The 19,573-nt window shown below is 40.3% G+C and overlaps 1 protein-coding gene across 1 annotated transcript in view; it reads left to right on the top strand.

The window, feature by feature from the left end:
* The first annotated feature begins 2,442 nt into the window (after positions 1-2,442).
* The window catches only part of lrrc9 (leucine rich repeat containing 9), a 152,667-nt gene continuing 135,536 nt past the window's right edge, over positions 2,443-19,573 (top strand). The window contains exons 1-3 of the mRNA XM_080202432.1: positions 2,443-2,668; positions 11,863-11,948; positions 18,768-18,986. Of these exons, the coding sequence (XP_080058558.1) occupies positions 11,892-11,948; positions 18,768-18,986 (276 nt within the window). The 5' untranslated portion in view covers positions 2,443-2,668; positions 11,863-11,891. The remainder of the gene's footprint in view (positions 2,669-11,862; positions 11,949-18,767; positions 18,987-19,573) is intronic.

Raw genomic sequence — 19,573 nt, 5'->3', positions numbered from 1 at the left:
CTGACCTTATAACTTTAGCAAATATAGTTCCAATTCAATTATTTCATTATACAAAGTTGTGAAGATACTGGGCTATTCATACATTATATGTTTAAGGGGGACTGTTTTTTAGCTAGGAATGTGTTGTTTTGTAGAGTTAATGCACTTTTGCTTATTTTATTTCTCCTGGGATTTCAGAGTCATGTGATACTAAATTGATGGGAGGAGCTCAGCCTGTAGCAAGGAAATAAGTTTCACTTTCATTTTCAAAAGTCAGTTGCTGGAGGGAGCTGTTAAAAGATAGAAGTCTACAAGCTTCTCTCTGATCAGTCTATCTCTGCAAAGACTCTCTGGAACTTTCATAACTTTAACCAAGTCCGAACAAGTATATCTGTGAAGTTTATAAGAGAAATATTGCTTAATTGGAACTGAAATAGAAGTTAAATTTAAAGAGTTAAAAGCAAAATATACTGAAGATGCTGGAACCTGAAGCAAAAACAGAAAATGCTGGATAATCTCAGCAGGTCTGACAGCATCTGTGGGGAGAGAATAGAGTCAACATTTTGAGTCTAGATGACCCTTTGTCAGAGCTGGGATTGGAGAACCGAATTGGAGGAGACAATTCAAGCTATCTGACAACACCCTTTGGAGGATTCCTTTCGTGATCCAACCATTGGTGAATTTAAGCAGACCATTCGAAGGGTGAAAGCCAACATAACCTGTAGGCCAGATGGTATATCCACAAAGGTATATCATGGTAACGGCTATCAGCTCACAATCCCAACAGTTTATTTTTCATCATTTGGGGTGAAGCGGACTTCCCCTTGGATGTCAAGAATGCTACAATCATTACTATCCATAAGAAGGGGGATAAATCCAATTGTGAAAACGACAAGGAGCTTTCGTTTCTTTGCGGGCAAGATCTTGGTCCACATCTCCTAAACCATCTTCATTCTGTCACTGTGGAGACGCTCCTAGAAACCTAGTCTGGCTTCTGACCATCCCAGGGTACTAGACATGGTCTTCGTGGGTATTGAGGAAAAAATGCCATGAGCAAAACCAAGGATTGTTCCTTGCATTCATTATCCTGACCAAGATGTTTCGTCCTTTAAATCATGAAGCTCTTTGGATCATATTTTAATGCTATGGCTGCCTGTTGAAGTTTGTCACCATCCTGAACCTTCTGCATGACAACATGACCGCCACCGTCCTGAGTGGAGGATCTGAAACTGATTCCTTTTATAGTCAGAACCAATTCCAACGGACAGGCCATTGCATTTGAATGCATGGAAACTGCCTCCCTCAGCAGGTTCTCTTCTCTCATGTCTCATTGGCCAATGCTCTAAGGGTGGTCAAAGGAAAAGATCTAAGAATATGCTGAAGGCTGTCCTAAAGCATAGGTCACACTGACTAGGAGGAAAAGTCAACCACTTAGCATGGTTTCACCTGGTCAATCAAGGGACAAGCCACTTCGAGGTTCAGCAACCTGTCAGCAAGGCAGAATGCTGGCAGCCAAGGAAGGAGAGGGAAGCTAGCCTAGGGCTGCAAATTCCACTCCCCCTGGGGACAACATGCCCCCTACCGTGGAAGAACTTGTGGATCCAGAACCAGGATCTTTAGTCATCTGAAGACTCACCAAGCCTTGTGGATATCATCCTCAATTTCGAGGGACCACCGTCGACAATCCTCAGTGCATTCCATCATAATGGTGGGACTTGGACAATATATGTGAAACTGGAGAACAAGCTGAACAGCATCCATCTTTGTTGCCTTGAACTTATCCTTATCTTCCCTTGGCAGGTGTAGCAACTCAAGAGGTCCTACCTACATCGTGTTGATTCCAGCACTACCGAACCAGAAAGTGGATAATAATGTCGTAAGCTTTGTTTGGTTGTCCGATTCATTTCGTACCAGATGTGCGTACCGCTTTATTTTTTGAAAAATTCATTTGTGGGACATGGGCATTGCTGGCTGGCCAGCATTTACTGTCCATTCCTCGTTGCCCTTGGTGGTGGGGGGGTGCAGTTGAGAGTCAACCACATTGCTGTGGCTCTGGAGTCACATGTAGGCCAGACCAGGTTAGAATGGCAGATTTCCTTCCCTGAAGGACAAGAACGAACTAGAAGGGTTTTTAACAACAATCAGCAATGGTTTCACGGTCATCAGTAGACTCTTAATTCCAGATTTAAAAAAAATTGAAGTCAAATTCCACCATCTGCCATGGCAGGATTAAGAAGGGTGACACTTTATAATTTCCAGTTGACGCTAATGTTAGGTCGCATTTGGGGAATGAAAGCTGAAAGCATCTGTCCGAAAAAGAGAGAGAGAGAGAGTTAGATCGTTGTTTGAGGCGATATAATGAATACGTCGCCCAAGTATTTCTTCCAACCAGAGTTTTAACCCGGCGGACCCTTTAACCTTTAGCTTCTGACCTTCCCCATGGAAACCAAAATGGCTCCGGGACAACAGAGACGCGCAGCCTGTTAGAATGTGCAGTCGGCGAAATGGCTGTTAGACAGGGGGACCGGTAAAAACACCCAGCCGGCCGGGGGGGCACCTGGAGCTGAGGTGTCTTGACAGGACGGGACATCTTTAATCCTCTTGTGTCCCTTTTGATGCGAATTGACGAAGCGCCGGGTGGGAGAAAGAGCCTCGATCGACCCGATCTCTCCCTCTCACACCCTGCCTGGTGAGTGTGAGGAAACCCTTGTCCCGTCAGCAGCGAGGCGGCGGCGCTACAGCCACCTCACTCACTTCAAGTGTCAGCACGACAAGTCAATTGATTTTTTTTTCCCCCTCCCCGCAGGTTTGAGTTGATGCTTTCTGTTCTGGGTTTGTGAAATGCAGATGTACAAACGTGGAGTCACCTCCAGACACGACGGCGCTGGCCGCCTGGCTCCGACGCCAGGACTCTTCGCCCAAGAGTTCGTTTGGCCTCCTGACAGTGTCTTGGCGATCGCAGCTCCACCCATCCTTGGGTCGAGTTGAGTGACCATTTGACTTTATTTTTAAGAGACTGGTTTACATCCGATTGTCATCCTGTTCGAAGGCGGCGTCTACCTTCTTCCGATTGGACACAATTGCCGCAGATTAGTCATTTGTAAAGGCTCTCCTATCCCATAATGACGTTTCTGTCATATTGCTTGTGTGTTTGTGTCAACATTTATTATAAAAACGAGTTGAACTTTGTACCCATGCAATACTTTATATTTGCGTGTTTATTATATACTTCCTAATATTGAGTCTACATTTGTATGTACGAAATGCGTTTTATATTATGGGGAACTTGGATACCAGGCAAGAACTGGAAGGTTAGAGGAAGTAACTGAAGTTTTGATTAGGTTAAAACATAGAGAGCAGGAAATGCTTAGGAATAGAGTACCAACGGAAGGTACTGTTAAAACTGGAGGGGGAACGAATTGGGTGAAGGTTGTGAGATGGTTTTAAGTTTGAAGGAGATACAAGAATAGCGTGAAGTGAGATTGAACATAAGAACATAAGAACATAAGAAATAGGAGCAGGAGTAGGCCATCTAGCCCTTCGAGCCTGCCCCGCCATTCAATAAGATCATGGCTGATCTGTTGTGGCTCAGTTCCACTTTCCCGCCCTCTCCCCATAACCCTTAATCCCCTCTCTTATCAAGAACCCATCAACCCGCTTCTTAAAAATATTTAGCGAGGCAGCCTCCACCACTTCAACGGGCAGAGAATTCCAGAGATTCACCACCCTTTGAGTGAAGAAGTTCCTCCTCAACTCCGTTCTAAACCGCCTCCCCTTTATCTTGAGGCTGTGCCCCCTAGTCCTACTGTCTTTTTTGAGCGGGAAGAGTCTCTCCACCTCTATCCTATCCATCCCATTCATCATCTTATACGTCTCAATGAGATCTCCCCTCATTCTTCTAAACTCTAACGAGTACAAGCCTAGTTTATTCAGCCTCTCCTCATAGCTCAATCCCCTCAACTCCGGTATCAGCCTAGTAAACCTCCTCTGCACTCCCTCCAGGGCCAAAATATCCTTGCGCAGGTGCGGTACCCAAAACTGCACACAGTACTCCAGCTGCGGCCTCACCAATGCCCTATACAGCTGCAGCAAGACCTCCCTACTTTTATATTCAATCCCCCTCGCTATGAAGGCCAGCATCCCATTCGCCTTCCTGACCACCTTCTGCACCTGCAAGCTGGGTTTTTGCGACTCATGCACAAGGACCCCGAGGTCCCTCTGCACCGTCGCCTGCTGCAGTTTTTCGCCACGTAAGTAATAGTCCTTCCTACCATTCTTCCTACCAAAGTGGACCTCGGGAGGAAATTGCGAGGCATCTTGAAGGGAATTGCTTGATAGGGCGGACGCAACACGGTTTCATTAAAGGGAAGTCGTGTCTGACAAATTTACTGGAGTTCTATGAGGATGTGTCTAGGGCAGTGGATAGAGGAGAGCCGGTGGATGTGGTCTTTCTGGATTTTCAGAAGGCGTTTGACAAGGTACCTCACAAGAGGTTATTGCAGAAGGTCAGGGGACATGGAGTTGGGGGTAGGGTGTTAGCGTGGATAGAGGATTGGTTGTCAAATAGGAGGCAGAGAGTGGGGGTCAATGGGTGCTATTCGGATTGGCGGTTGGTGACTAGTGGGGTGCCCCAGGGGTCGGTGCTGGGGCCTCAGCCATTTACCATTTATATAGATGATCTGGAGGAGGGAACCGAGTGCAGGGTGTCGAAATTTGCTGATGACACCAAGATTGGGGGTAAGGCAAATTGTGCGGAGGGTGTGGAGAGTCTGCAGAAGGATCTAGATAGGCTGGGCGAATGGGCCAGGAAATGGCAAATGGAATTTAATGTTGGCAAGTGTGAGGTGGTCCACTTTGGTAGGAGATTGAAGAGTGCTTCAAAAATGATGAACATTTTGTGATCTATACACTGGGAAATGGAGCCATGGGAGATTGATGATTGTTGTAGTGATGTTTTGGACATAATGTTGAAACGCATTGTAGGTTGGAGTCTGTGATGGAGATGTAACACTGATTGTGATCACAAAGATGCAGCATTTATACAATAAATAAAGGGAGGCCAAAAATAAAACTTTTGAATACAGTGAAGAAGTCGCCACTGTTAGGAATGGAATCGTGAAAAGTACTTTGCCATGGGGAGTTGGTTGTAGTAATGGCCCCTGGAAAGATTTAAAAAGTTGGTCACAGCCGTACTGAATATTGTTAATTTTGATGTTGAGACAGTTTTAATAGAGAAAGATTGGGTTTTGGGCGGGGGGCGGGGGGAGACTTGATTCAGAGCTGAGGGAAAGGGAAGATAAGAAATGTGGTGATAGTTGTAGAAGAATAAAGATTAGATTTTTTTTTAAGGATTGGGTTAATGTAGGTAAAACAATATTTTAGGAAAGGAGACCAGTTCACAATATCCAAAAGCATGAGGTTGAGAAGAGGTGGTAGACAGCACTTTGAGCTGGTAATATATTTTATGGATGAGATGAAAAAGCCTTTGGATTACATTTCTTGAATTGGTTTAATTGAATAACAGTAAATCGGAATGAGTATTTTAATTTTTCGTATATGCCACAAGTTTAATGCATTATATCACTTTCCAATGCAACAAGGAGAATATGGATTATTTCCTTCAAATGCAATTATATTGCAATATGGTATCTGTTGATTGCATAGTCATGATGTGGAGATGCTGACACTGGACTCGGGTAGACACAGTAAGAAGTCTCGCAACACCAGGTTGAAGTCCAACAAGTTTATTTGGTAGCAAAATCCACTAGCTTTCAGAGCGCTGCCCCTTTGTCAAGTGAGTGGGAGTTCTATTCACAAACAGGGCATATAAAGACACTAACTCAATTTACAAAATAATGATTGGATTGCGAGTCTTTACAGGTAATCAAGTCTTAAAGGTACAGACAATGTGAATGGAGAGAGCGTTAAGCACAGGTTAAAGAGATGTGTATTGTCTCCAGACAGGACAGTTAGTGAGATTTTGCAAGCCCAGGCAAGTCGTTATGGGAGTTACAGATAGTGTGACATGAACCCAAGACATCGGTTGAGGCCATCCTGATGTGTGCAGAACTTGGCTATCAGTCTCTGCTCAGCGACTCTGCGCTGTCATGTGTCATGAAGGCCGCCTTGGAGAGTGCTTATTCGAAGATCAGAGACTGAATGCCCGTGACTGCTGAAGTGTTCCCCAACAGGAAGATGTTCTCTTCTTACTGTGATTGCGTAGTCAGCGTACCTTTTTGTATTTCAGAATGAGCTCAGTTTGATTGGATACTACAGTGTAGAAACAATGAATTCTGTATGTTGTTCAATGGATGCATATACCTCTGCACTTTTACAGCTCACGTTTAATGTTACCGTATAATATGAGCACCAATGACACAATGTGATATTAAAATGTTCCTGGTGCTGGAAAGGTACTTCTAAAGTGTGGCATTAGAACAGGTTGGAGTTTTGTCTGCGGCCAGTGCAAAGTTAGATTGATCAGAAATTGCCCTTAGAGTTGCAAATGTCATGTGCTCAGGTGATACATAAGTACAAGTCTCGCTGATATTTTATTCATTTAGGTACATTGTAAATTGCTTTCTGTCAATGCAGAAGTGGCAGTATTAGTGCAGTTGACAAGTCACTTGTTTCAGTCATGCCTTTGTTTCCATTTCTAATTGCTAAAACATACACAGGTCAAGAAACCATCATAATATGCTGATTTTCATCACTAAGAAACTGCAATAGGCTCAACTTTCCTGCTCCTGATAAGGACTTAATTAAATTTCTGAACAATGTACAATTTAAACTGTGCAAAAATAACAAAGGAGGAAAATAAAGATATTTGATTTACTTGATTAACAAAGGAATGAAATAAATTACTTGATTTACTCCAGGAACTTGGATGAGGTTGTTGTGATCTCCATGGAGACCATTAAAATTTAAAGAGAAATGTAAACACTCAGTGATCAGTTGAAAGAACTGTGGTGCAAGAGTTCATGTTTTTCAACAAAAACAAATTTCACTGTGATGAAGAAGCAAACAAAGCAAACACTACTGACTTAATAAGACAGTTTGTCAAGACTTGGAATGTAAGTCCTGTTCCTTTACTTGCTAATTCCACCCAAGAGTTCCCTTTATACATTGCGATTTTGAGTCTTTATTAATCTCCTTTTGATATCAAACCAAGGGTGCCACAGCTCTTTGGTATTCACATTAATTTCTCCTCAATTCCATTCTTTGAGGTATGAGATTTCGTAGAGACCATTCCATTTGCTTTTGGTTAAAGAACCCTCCAACCATTCTTCAAAACTTCATGACTATGAACTTCCCAGCTCAAGCTTGGGCTCCTGTGCATTTGTGTTAAGTGATTTTAAAAAGTAAGGAATATCCCAGCTCCTAATGACCTCTATTTTCCTTGTCCTGGCTTTGAACAGACACAGACTGCTTTCTCCCTGTCTGCTCTTGGGTTAACTGCCTTTCAATATGAGGATTATTATAAATTTCTTCCTTTAGCTTCAAGCCATGCCAATTTTCCAACGTATCTTCCCTTCAAGTCTCCAAATCAAGTGCAAGTATTCCTCGCACTGAATAATAAAGTTAGTATTTTTTCTGCTTAAGATGCAGGCAGGGCTAATGTTTATCTTTTGCACCCATAATTCTCAATGAGCTGTAAGCTGCACAAGATCAAAATTGCAACTGGTTTTGTCATAATCCTGTGCTTATAAAAAAGACTGTAACTTAATTCCAAATACATTTTCTCTATTTGTTTCTCAATGGCAATAGGAAACACCTCAGCCTCGCCTCCAAGCATGCATGTTAATCAACATGTGAACTCTGACTACAAGTGTTTTCCAGGTTTCAGCACAACTATTTATAATCTTGACACCCATAACTATGCTATTAGTATCAGGAGACTTCATGTATTTTGATTGTGGTCATAGCAATCACAGTGATTTCCTCAAATGTGAATTATAGAGTATCTACCTCTGAGTAACACAATTTGAGTCTCCCTGTATCGATGACCACCCAGCATTTACAATCAGGTAGACACCGGCATAGATTGCATGATCCCTCTTATTTATCCTAAATTTAAAGGTCGTCCAAACTATAATCCTTTTATTAATCAAAAGATACAGTTCTTAATAATCATTTAAACTTCATTATGGTATCATTGTAGATAAATATTGTATGATGCACGTCAGTAGAGTTAGCTGGCTTAGCTTCTTTTATGTTATGAGCTCTAGATTTGTCTTTTTTAAATCTCATGATTCTGGTAGGGACAATTAATGTTTAAAGAGAAATTTGAACATCCAGTAGTTAAATGAAGGAACCATGCCAGGAGATCTTACTGTTTTAAACAAAAACAAACTTCTTGCATAACTAAAAATACTTAAAGTAAACACAGTACTAATTTAACACCTCATTTATAACTATATGTTATAAATCCAGTTTTACTTTTACGTCCTCCCAAGAATTCCCTGAAGGTTTGTTCACTCCTTCAGAGCAACCTTTATGTTTGCCACAGTTCTCTGGAATTCACTTGATTTCTCCTCAGTTTCCTAGTTTGCACTTGGACTTCCAGAGCTGTTTCTGTCTGCAATGATTCCACTCTTTCTTGCCCTGATTCCGGACAGAGGAACTGCTTTTCTCGCTCAGCTCTCACAGCTTTTTTCTGAGCCAGTTGTTCAAGATGACTGCTTCCTGTTACAAGACTAATTGCATTTCATGATGAGGGTTACTGGAAATTTCTCCCTTTGGCTCAAAGCAAGGCACATCTTAAAACCTTACCCTTGTGAATTTCAACTGAGCTGCAACCTGTACAAGATCAAATTGCCTTCTATGAGGAGCACCTAGATAAATCAAACAAAAGTGTCTTCTATGCCCCAGACACTACCTCCATGGCAATGCAGCATGCTTTGGGATGTTCCAAACCAAAATGCAAACTAATTATATGGCCTTCAAAACAATCTCTTTGATTCTGTGACCCATATGAATAATTCATATATTTTATCTGCAATAAATGTAAATGTTCTAGTTCTATTGAAAGATTCAAGATCGGTCATTCATGGTTTACATTTTCTCACTGCTAACTCTGACATTATAAACTAAACATGGGTCATCTTTTAACTCTAATTAGCCCTGGCTTGTTTGACCTATGTTAACATTAGGGTTGTACATCAGTGACTTAATCAAATTTTTCCATTTATTTGAATAAAAAATCCAATTCCGAAATCCAAAGGTTCTGGTTTAAAACACATGAATTATGAAACTAGATACTCAAAATAGCCCCATAAATTAATTCTAAGATTTAAAATGAAGAAGGAACATAAATTTTCTAAAAAAAAGACAATCAGGAAAAGACTAGCTGATACAGCAACTATGCTCCACAACAATTGTCTCTTTCTATTGTAGCCATGTAATCCCCTAGGAGAGATGTGATGAATGTTTTAAACTTGATTACTGTGCCGATTTGTCTGCTCCAGGCAGCCCACATGTCGAGAATGATCATAATTGATCCTAGATATTGGGGTGTTTGTTTTAATCTGAGTTAATGCAGTTTTTGTTTGGGTTGTCCCAGGTGGGGGTTTACTTAAGTTGAATGACAAGAGCACGTCATGTGCTAATAGGAGGAGCTAGGCTTACAGAGGGAAACACCCGGCAGTTTCTGTTTGGATGTGCAAGGTGCAGTGTGCTCTCTCGCTTGCTTTCTCGCTCTCTCACTCTCCCTTGCTCACTCTTAATATTGCTTAAATTGGAATTAATAGAGATAGGTTAGCAGTTAAGAAATAGACCTTGTCATGTTTAAGTATTTCAATTGGTAACGGTTACACCATTTTTTCAAAGTTAAACTGTATTGTTAAGTAAAGTTTGATTTGATAAAAGCTTCCTGTTGGGTCAATAGAATCACACCTGGAGTGAAACACCTTATGCTTATGCTATTGCTAAAATCAAAATAGTTGGGGTCTTAGCTAACTTCATAATTTACTTGGTGTTTATGAAGTAGTCCTTGATAGAGAAAATAAAACAAGAAAAAATACAGGGCCAGTAAAGGAAAAATAAACTCTTGTGTGAAGATGTAAAAGTTAATTTATTGATTTGGAATAAAACATGTACAAGCTACAAAAGCATAGAGCTAGGTTAGGTGTTGGGAGATTTTCCTTTTCCCAGAAGGTTATTAATCCTTTAGGATAGTTTTTCTAATCATGTAGATTGATCAAAAGGGAGCTGGGCAAGTTCCTGGAAGAGGCCGATGTTGCTGTGAACTGCAGGTGAATTACAAAAGACCACCATGGACATTGTTACCTCTTGAAACTCATTGTTTGATTGCTTTCCATGACACTATGAAGGATGCCTTTATCTTTTTTTTGCAACTCAGGAGTGTACAAGGCTGCTAGTGGGTTAAAAGTATTGAGATGCAAATAACATAAAATAAAATCAAGCAATGTGTACAAAATATAGACAAAAATTAAAAAGGCATTCGAGGGCTAGGAGATATTTTGAGGAGAGATGGATAAGTAAGCATATGGGAAAGAACAATTACTTTCATCCCTTTATAACATTAAAATAATTATCCAGGAGAGAACAGAAGCAATTAAATATAAAGTAGGAAACCTTTTTGTGAAGGATGAAAACATTGGATAGATAATAAATGAGACTTCCACCCTGATTTTTTTTAATACAGAAAAGCATATGTGTACAGGAGGAGGAAATGATTCAAATTGGTGGAGCTGAAGGTGGAATATGTAGCGGCCATCTTGGTACGCATTTAAAATGATCAGGGAAATTAGTGAGCAAATATCAAAGACTCTGATCACAATCTTTTGAATATCCTTAAATGAGAAAGTTATGCAGCGGACTGGAGGGTTACTTATATAACACATCTGTTAGGAAAGTACAACAGGTAGCCATAGCCGAATCAGCCTAAGAATGGTTGTGGATAATCTTCTGCAGACTAAAATATGGGATAAAATAAGTACTTGCCTAGAAAGACATGATTGATTAATTAGGGATAGCCAACATGGATTTGAGAAGGCAAGTCAGTTTGAGAAATGCAATACTGCGTTTTGAAGAAACAACAGAGGATAATGGAAAGGAAGCAGATGGGAACAAGGAAGATGTATAGGAGGAGTGGGAGGAAAGAGTAAGATAAGGTGGAAGGAGAATAAGAGAGCAAATGAGATACATGCAGAGAGTAAAAGAGAAAAGGGGTGTGTGTGATGAATGATTGATGGAATACAAGGGAGTTGGGGCAGTGAACAGGAAGAGAAAGGTGATAGAGGAGAGTAGGAGCAAAGACTGGGTCAAAATCCTGGAACCTCCTTCCTAAGATCACTGTGGGTGAACCTACACTAACTACATGGACTGCCGATTCAACAAGATGGCTTACCATCACTTTATCAAGGGCAATTAGGGATGGACAATAAATGCTGGAAGAGTAAAATAAAACTATTGGGTGGGAAGGAGTTGCCTTGTGCTACCCTTGGTTTCCATTGGAGTGGATTTCCATGAGGTCAAAATGGTCCATTCTGTTTCACCAAATTTGGATTTTCATCAGAGTGAATGGAGATTGAGGAGGGTGAAATTTGACCAAATGGCTTGCTTTGTTGGGGGAGGCCAATGGGTCGGGGGCCGGAAAGATCTCTGCAGCATGTTTTTAATATTGACGGTCTGGAACGCATTGGTTTTGCTATGTTCCATGTTGGTCAGATAGCTTATTGATCCAGCCATTCTTCAAATTGACAATTAAAAACAGCAGTTCATAATTTTAAGCACAACATGTGTTCATGACCAGAGGCTTATATGTACAGTTTGCCACTTAATTTAAATTATGTTTAAATACTAATGGCTAATTAATCTTCAATTGTTGTTGAATTTTGCCATGCTTCTTTTTCTCTTTAGTGGTTAATCTGCATACTACAATTTATCAAATGACTTGGGAAATGATCCAACTACAGAGTGAAACAGAAGAAATTTTCAGAGAATTGGTAAATACTTTCCTCCCCTTGCATTGTTACACAATTGTTGATCTTTGCTGATAATAGATGGTCAGTTGGAGATTAGCCGTTTTCCGTGAAAGGATTTGGTATCTATTCATTATTTTCATTCATTTTCTATGGTGTTTCACAAGGTAACATATTTGCTTTACTTTTATGATGCATGCACTTTAATTTACATCTAACAGGTTATGAATAAAAAGGACTTTACAAAAGGAACCATGGTTCTGTTCTGAAAACTTTACCACAATATGCTACCCATAAACACAATGGCTGGGATTTTATTGGACAGAAAGTTGAGGGCTACCCCACCTTGATTGGATTGATAGGCCCAACTGGATTTATGTGCATCAGGCAATTAATTGCCAGACATCAGATCTCCCCTCCCTGTTATAGACAATATTCGCATTGAAGAGATGCCTGTCAGTTCTTCAGTCCCAGCAGTGCCATAGTTACTTCTGGGACTGCACCCAGCCTGGAGTAACATCATGACTGTTGTCCCAGAACCTAGGTTAGTGGGATCGGGGAAGCTGAGGCCATTCAGGCAGATGCTGGCAATGGGATAGTTAGGAGCGTGGAGAGGGTGGTTGGTGCTTGGCTATGCAAACTGAATTGAACTTGGCTGTTGAGGTGGCCTTCCATGGGCCATAGGGTGCAGATCAGGCACTGTTCCCCAACCAAGCCATTAGGAAGACAGAAGGATACCTCACAATCTCCCCATTTGCCACCAGCAGTGAAATGTCAATGGTAGCGTGAAGAAGCTCTTAAGTGGCCACTTAAGCACCTCCAATATCCTCTAGGTGGAGACTGTCCATCACATTCACCACTGCTGGTGAAACGCCAGTGGCAGATAAACAACTGGCACACCTTCCACCGGCATGACTTCAGCCCTCTGCCTCACCATCAGCTCCGTGAAGCCCCATAAAGAGAGTGGTAAAATGGAGAAAATTCCTGGGCAATACCAAATACAATTGAAGAAACACCTCCCAACCGGAAAAGATGTTATGATCCTCACAGAGACTAATAACTTTAAACAAGGGATTTGAACTCCTAGTGTTAATTTAAAGTGATTCAAGATGATCACATCAAAACACAAATTTTTAAGACCTTTACTGATAGCAGCACAGTGGTTAGCCTGTTGCCTCACAGTGCCAAGGACCCAGGTTCAATTCTGGCCTCAGGTGACTGTGTGGAGTTTGCACATTCTCCCGATGTCTGCATGGATTTTTTCAGGGCGCTCCAGTTTCCTCCCACAGTCCAAAGATGTGCGGGTTAGTTTGATTGGTCCTAGTAAATTGGCCCTTAGTGTCAGGGGGATGAACAGGGTAAATAAGTGGGGTTATGGGGATGGGGCCTGAATGGGATTGAGGTCTGTGCAGACTCGATGGGCCAAATATCCTCCTTCTGTGCTGTAATGATTCTATAACACAAGCCAAAATCAACATTAACTTGACATTACTTAGTAGACAATTGATATTCTAAACCACAGAAATGATAACCTTTTTCTAATGTTGTAACAGAACTGATAACTCCACACAACTGATAACAGCACACTCTCCATGGGATTACTGTCTTAATAGGAAACAGTTCAGTCACTCCCACCTTATAAGGGGTACATGTCTCCCTGTTTCGCTGAGTTGTAACATTATGTGATTGTTTAAAGCATTTCCCTCAGTTTTTGGAGAACTCCTGTTCCAACTCCAAGCAGTAAGGTCCACTCAGGTGATTTCTCCTCCTGGCCTCACCAGGGCAAACCTTCCAGAGTTTTTAGAGTGCGATAAATGCATCTGTTTGATCACAGACCGTCCTCTCTCCTGCAGTCACCCAGGTAGCTCAGAGGGAACCAGCTAGCATTTTCTCTCTGCTGATCATGCAAGCCATGATGTGAGGATGCCAGTGTTGGACTGGGGCAAGCACAGTAAGAAATCTCACAACAGGTTAATGTCATGCAAGCAACAGCCTTTTGTCTCTGTGAGACATTTCCCATTCTTTTTCTGTCCAAAAATCCTGAGACAGGAAATCTGTGCACAGCTAGTCCAGCTGTGTTTGACTTTGTTTTCAGGTGTGAACGTTTTGCACTTTAATCTCAGTAAGCCCCAACCTAGGTTCCTGGTTTCCATGGTAACTGAGCCACATAGGTTTGTTGGGCAGAACTTATAGCAAGTCATATGGCCCTCTTCACTACTCAATTTTCTTTTGAATTAAAGAGACAGTCTGCAACATTATCATCTTTGCACAATCTTGCATTTGTAACACTAAGGTGAGATTATTTGCATCACTAGAGGTCCCTACGAGTATGTAGATAACATACTTGTGTATTGTACTTTGCATTCTTCGTAACCTGCCGATGCACAAAGGTGAACACTCTGATGAGAGAATGGGACTGATTTTGATTGCTGACCTGAAACTTCAACATGAATGAAACAATGGCCTGGAATATTTGCCTGTAAAGTATACTGAAAAACATTGCTATTGAGTACCTTTTAAGTCTGAACAAAAACAAACTGTTCTAAGGTGGAAAAATTGAAAGTCAATTACAGAAACATTGCAGCAAGAATGTTTGACTGAGTACCACGATAGGAGGAATATTTTATCTTACTAGTCTTAGTAGCTCCAGTAATCATTATGTGATTGTTGATAAAATGCCTTGAAATGAATTAACCAGAGATTCTGGTGTGCAAGTAAGTCCTTCTTTGAAATAGGTCTTAATACAGCTATTAGAATTATTGAATGTGGTGGGTTCCTTACATCATCAGCGTCAAGGCCTTCCAACAAAGGTAGTTTATCCCTGAACTCAGCAGCTACATGCAACACTAATACTCTGCCTGCACTCCCAGGGATAACTCCTGCACTCCTGCCACGGGACCTCTTTTGTAGCCATGTTATCACATCCTCATGTCGCCTTTCGGTCTACATTTTCTCTGGTTAGGACACCTGGTGGCATGAGATGGAACAATGAGCACAATAGGAAACTATACACAGACCATTGTGTGACATACAATTAAACAAACTGACAATGCATAACTGTTTACATATATAACATATACCTATACTGGCACTGGTTAGGCTGTTGCAGCTGGTGCTTAGCCCATCGTGTCTCCTTCTCCTCATCCTTTTCTATTGAAAGCTGAAATTCAAAGGCAATTCTAAGCTAAATGATAATAAAGACCTGAAATCTTATGTACAGCATGCTCTAATGAAAAAATTATATTGAGAGGATGATGATCTCACTCCTTCATTTGAAGTTGTCAACACTGTCGCAGTAGAATGTAGAATGTTGTTGGAGACTCTGTTGCTTCACTGCTTTGGTTGAACTTCAATTTGTTCACCTTACTGATGCTCCTACCATTGGAGGATTGGACTGTTGCCATTTTTCGACGGCGTCTGGGCCAGTAAGGATTAACAGGGTACCTTTTAAGATTTGTCAGAGAGTGCAGCTTGCAATAAATACCCTTCTGGAACTTTTGCAAACTATCTGCAGTATTTTCATCAAAGACAAATGGGTCGATATGGCAAAGTCTTTATGTCATAATGCCAACTTCTGACACTGTGTAGAATGTGTGGTTTCCTTAAATCATCAAAATCAAGGACTTCCAACAAAGGTAGTTCGTTCCCCAGCTCAACAGCTATATACATCACTTCTCCTCTACCTGCACTCCCAGGGATAACTCACATGCTCCCGCCACATGACTCTTTTGCAGTTGTATCATCACATTCTCATGTGACCACTCGGTCTACAATAACATTTGCATTCACATCATGCTTTCACATCAAAATGTTTCAAAGCATTTGGCACACAATTTTCTTCTGAAGTTCAGTTTTGTTATTCAGTAGAACTATTATGCATTTGCAACACGAATAATAAATCACACATTTGTTTATGGGTGGTATTTGTTGATAGGCAAACATTAACCTGAATAATGGGAGAAATATTTTCCTTTGAATAGTGCTGAACATTGAAACAATTTGATGAAATGGTACTTAAACGTCTTGTGCAAAAAAATTGCACCTCTGGCAATCATTTATTTATTCATTATTGCCTGGATGGTGAGCCTGATTATGCATTTAAACTCCAGCGGATGCTCGAACCTCAGTTTTCTGAAGAAAGTTGACTCATTAGTATTTGATGTAATAAAATTCAGGTAATAAATTGTAACTGATAAATCATATTATTCAATTTAAAATGCATGTGCCTCATTTTCATTGCATAATTCGGTTGATGAACTTTATCTATCACTGTACAGAATGAGAACTGGGGACTTTAAGGGGACTGTGCCACTTTCTTTAATAACTACTTCAAGGGGAGCAAAAGTTCATAGCATATTACCAAGTGGTTCAACACCATGGGTATATCATAACTCTTAACTTGCTGAAGTGCTTCTAAATGCAATTGCATAAGAATCTGGAGCGTATCCAGACTATATCCAATCAATGGAACAATTGAAATGCTTCTTGGCTCTTCACAAAACAAAATATCCCTTATCGGAAGCAAACTATTTAATCAGAGCATTGTAGTCTTTATGTAAATTCATATGCAACACAGACTATGAAAACCAAAAGAAAAGATTAATTTAATTTCAGCCCATTATATTAATTATATCCTGGCTCCTCTTGAAGTCCTGCTGGTAGAAGGCTGGATGGAATTCTTAAGTTTTTGACAGGAGGGAGTCCAAGATACTAGAATCTCATGAACATCTTGAGTCTTGTGTAGATCCTCAAAATGATGTACAGGTTCTGCTGCTGAATCTGCTATTGGTCTAGACTCAGAAGTAAATAAAATCTTTTAGTATATTAAAATAAAAATGAATATGTTTTTATATTTGAATCAAATCTGTGCATTATATTTTACTGTGACTGCAGTGCATTTTGCTTCCTTGTTGTTTCAACCTCCATGCAACCACCTTCCTCCTCCAATGACTATCCTCCATTAGCTCACTCCATAGAACTACCTTTTTTATTTCTAGTCTGAATCTACTGGAAAATAAATAATATTTCACAGAATCCTAGAATTGTTGAAATATAAAGCACAGAAGGGAGAGTACATAGTCTATCATTCTCATTGTAATTGAGGCCAAAACATTTTCTAATTTCAAGAAGAAATTAGGCATAGCTCTTGGGGCTAAAGGGATCAGGGGATATGGGAGGAAGGGGAGATCACGATATTGAATTCAATGATCAGCCACGATCAAGATGAATGGCGGAACATTCTCAAAGCTTTGAATGGCCTACTCCTGCTTCTAGTTTCTGTGTCTCTATTGTTTCTTTTGAAGAGCTTACACATGTATACTCATGACACAATGCCCTCCCTCTCAATAACCTCTGGGTTTTGGATACACTACGACTTCTCAATTAGATGTTAGGAAGAACAAAAAAACCTTCAATCTCCATCACAAATTCCATACTCTCACCAACAACTCCATCTCTGTTCCAGAGCACTGTCAGGCCAATCTGGGCTGCTTGCAATCGTAGAGCCTGTTTGAACCAGACCATGATTTATGACATATCCTTTAAGATGCAATGACCATTTCCTCTTACTTGATCTCACCTTATTCATCCCTACCTCAACTGCTGCTGAATTTAATATCCATAACTCATCTACAGTCTCAAATTCCTTTCTTCAGTGCTTTCCTGAGTGACATCTTTTCCATTTCCATTATAAATTGCAGCACATTTGAAATGTTGCAGCTTATATCCTATTCTGTATCTGCTCTCTCATCCATTTTCTTGTTCATCTAGATTGGTTCCTGGTCCCCCAGTGCCTCTGATTTAAAATTTCCATTTATGTATCAAGTCCCGACCTCACTTTGCATGCCCCTACCTCTGTAAATTCCTCCAGCACTACAAACTCCCCCAACATTCAAAATCTTCTCTAGTTCTAGCCTCTTTGCATCTCACCCTCCCTTGGTGTTGCACATGGCAGATGTGTTTTGAGTTGTCTAGGCACAATGCTCTGGGGCCTGTTTAAAAGTGGCATTAACTGGGAATCCCAGTTGCAGGTGAGTATCAGTAAACTATAGGATTACTTCAGATGGTATATCAGGATGCCACATCTAATAGTAGATGTTACATATAAAATATGTTATTGTTTTACAGTTATTTATGAGGAGAAAATGTGTGTTCCCACTATTATATTAGTTATCAGTGAGTTGCTGGTGGAATGGATTTTTTCGGCTGCCTCTGGCTCCATCCGTGCATTATTCCCCCGCTTTCAGTTTCCAGTGTTCCCTGCCATCAATTTCCCTCCTTCACCTGCTCATGAGTTGTCTCTTTGCTTTTGGACCTTGTCACACAACAGCTGGGAGCCAAGGCAAAGAACTTTCAACTACTAGAGAATCCACCTTTAACGGTAAATGAAAATAACATTATCACTAGGTTCGACGTCATATGCTCAGAATTACCAGGTGGTTAAACCTCTAGGCTTGGCTCCATCCAGAGTGGGTATCCCAAATTAAATGCAAATTTCAAACTTGTGCTCTCTGTTATATATCTTATGCTTTTTTAAAAAGATGCAAAAATATAAACACCAGATTCAGTGATGGTCTCTTCTGTGCCATAGTTTCAAACTCCTGGGATTACATTGAAAACCTTCAAGATCTTTGGCCCTGCAACATGCATGAGTTTCCACCTGTGGCAATCCAAGTTAAATGGCTCATTTGCAAGTTAAAAAGTTAAAAATTAAAAATTTAACTCCAGCTTTTATAAATATAACTTTGGAAATATTGGAGTATTGAAAAAGTAGTAGTAAGAATAAAAGCTTAGTTGCACTTCTAAATCTTTTAATATATTTTTAAAATGTTTTCTGTTTTTCAGTGTATGTGTAATGGATTGTCACCTGAGAAGATTGCTGAGCAAGGACAAGCAGTCATTGAACTGGAAATGTTTTTCTCGGGGTACCCTCGAATGGTGGGGCTGCTATACTTTCCAAACTTAGTTGTTCTTACATTAGTGAAACAGGATATTAAGCGGATTGAAGGTTTGGAAGCGTGCCCTGTCCTTACTCAACTATGGATTGCTGAGTCACAGATAGTGGTGAGTTACCTGTTTCTGTGGAACTAAAAGAGAATACTTTGTGTACAATGAAGGGTAGTAGAAGTCTTCAGGCTCTTTTCTGAACTGTCTGTTTTGTTAGAGTATGTCAAATATCATTAAATTGTTTTTGTAGTTTCTAAATTATATTGATTTTCTGTAATATAAAATCAGTAAACACTTTTACCTAATTAACCAAAGATTTAGGTAAGTTACAGGGCCATACAAAGCAATATTTTTAGAACTTGCAGCATTCTTTGAAAAAGGTGACATTATAACTTTGCATGTCAAGCAGCATCTAAGAAGAGAGAAAATAGATTTAGTGTTTCAAGTCCGTGTGACTTCTTCAGAGACATACAGGCACAAAACATTAAATTAATTTTTTCTCTCCACAGATGCTCCCAGGCCTGTTGAGTTTTTGCAACATTTTTCTATTTTTGTTTTAGTTTCTAGCATCTGCAGTATTTTGCAAATATAATATTATAAGCTTGTTGAGTTATTGCTTAAAACGACTATGTTACCAAAGCAGAACTTTGACAAAGGGTCATCTGGACTTGAAATGTCAACTCTTTTCTCTCCTTACAGATGCT

The sequence above is a fragment of the Carcharhinus amblyrhynchos genome, chromosome 14 (genome assembly GCF_965287045.1).
Source record: "Carcharhinus amblyrhynchos chromosome 14, sCarAmb.v2.hapA, whole genome shotgun sequence".
In the NCBI taxonomy this organism is placed as follows: domain Eukaryota; kingdom Metazoa; phylum Chordata; class Chondrichthyes; order Carcharhiniformes; family Carcharhinidae; genus Carcharhinus; species Carcharhinus amblyrhynchos.
The sequence above is the reverse complement of the archived record's forward strand: the minus strand, read 5'-3'. Positions and strand labels throughout refer to the sequence as shown.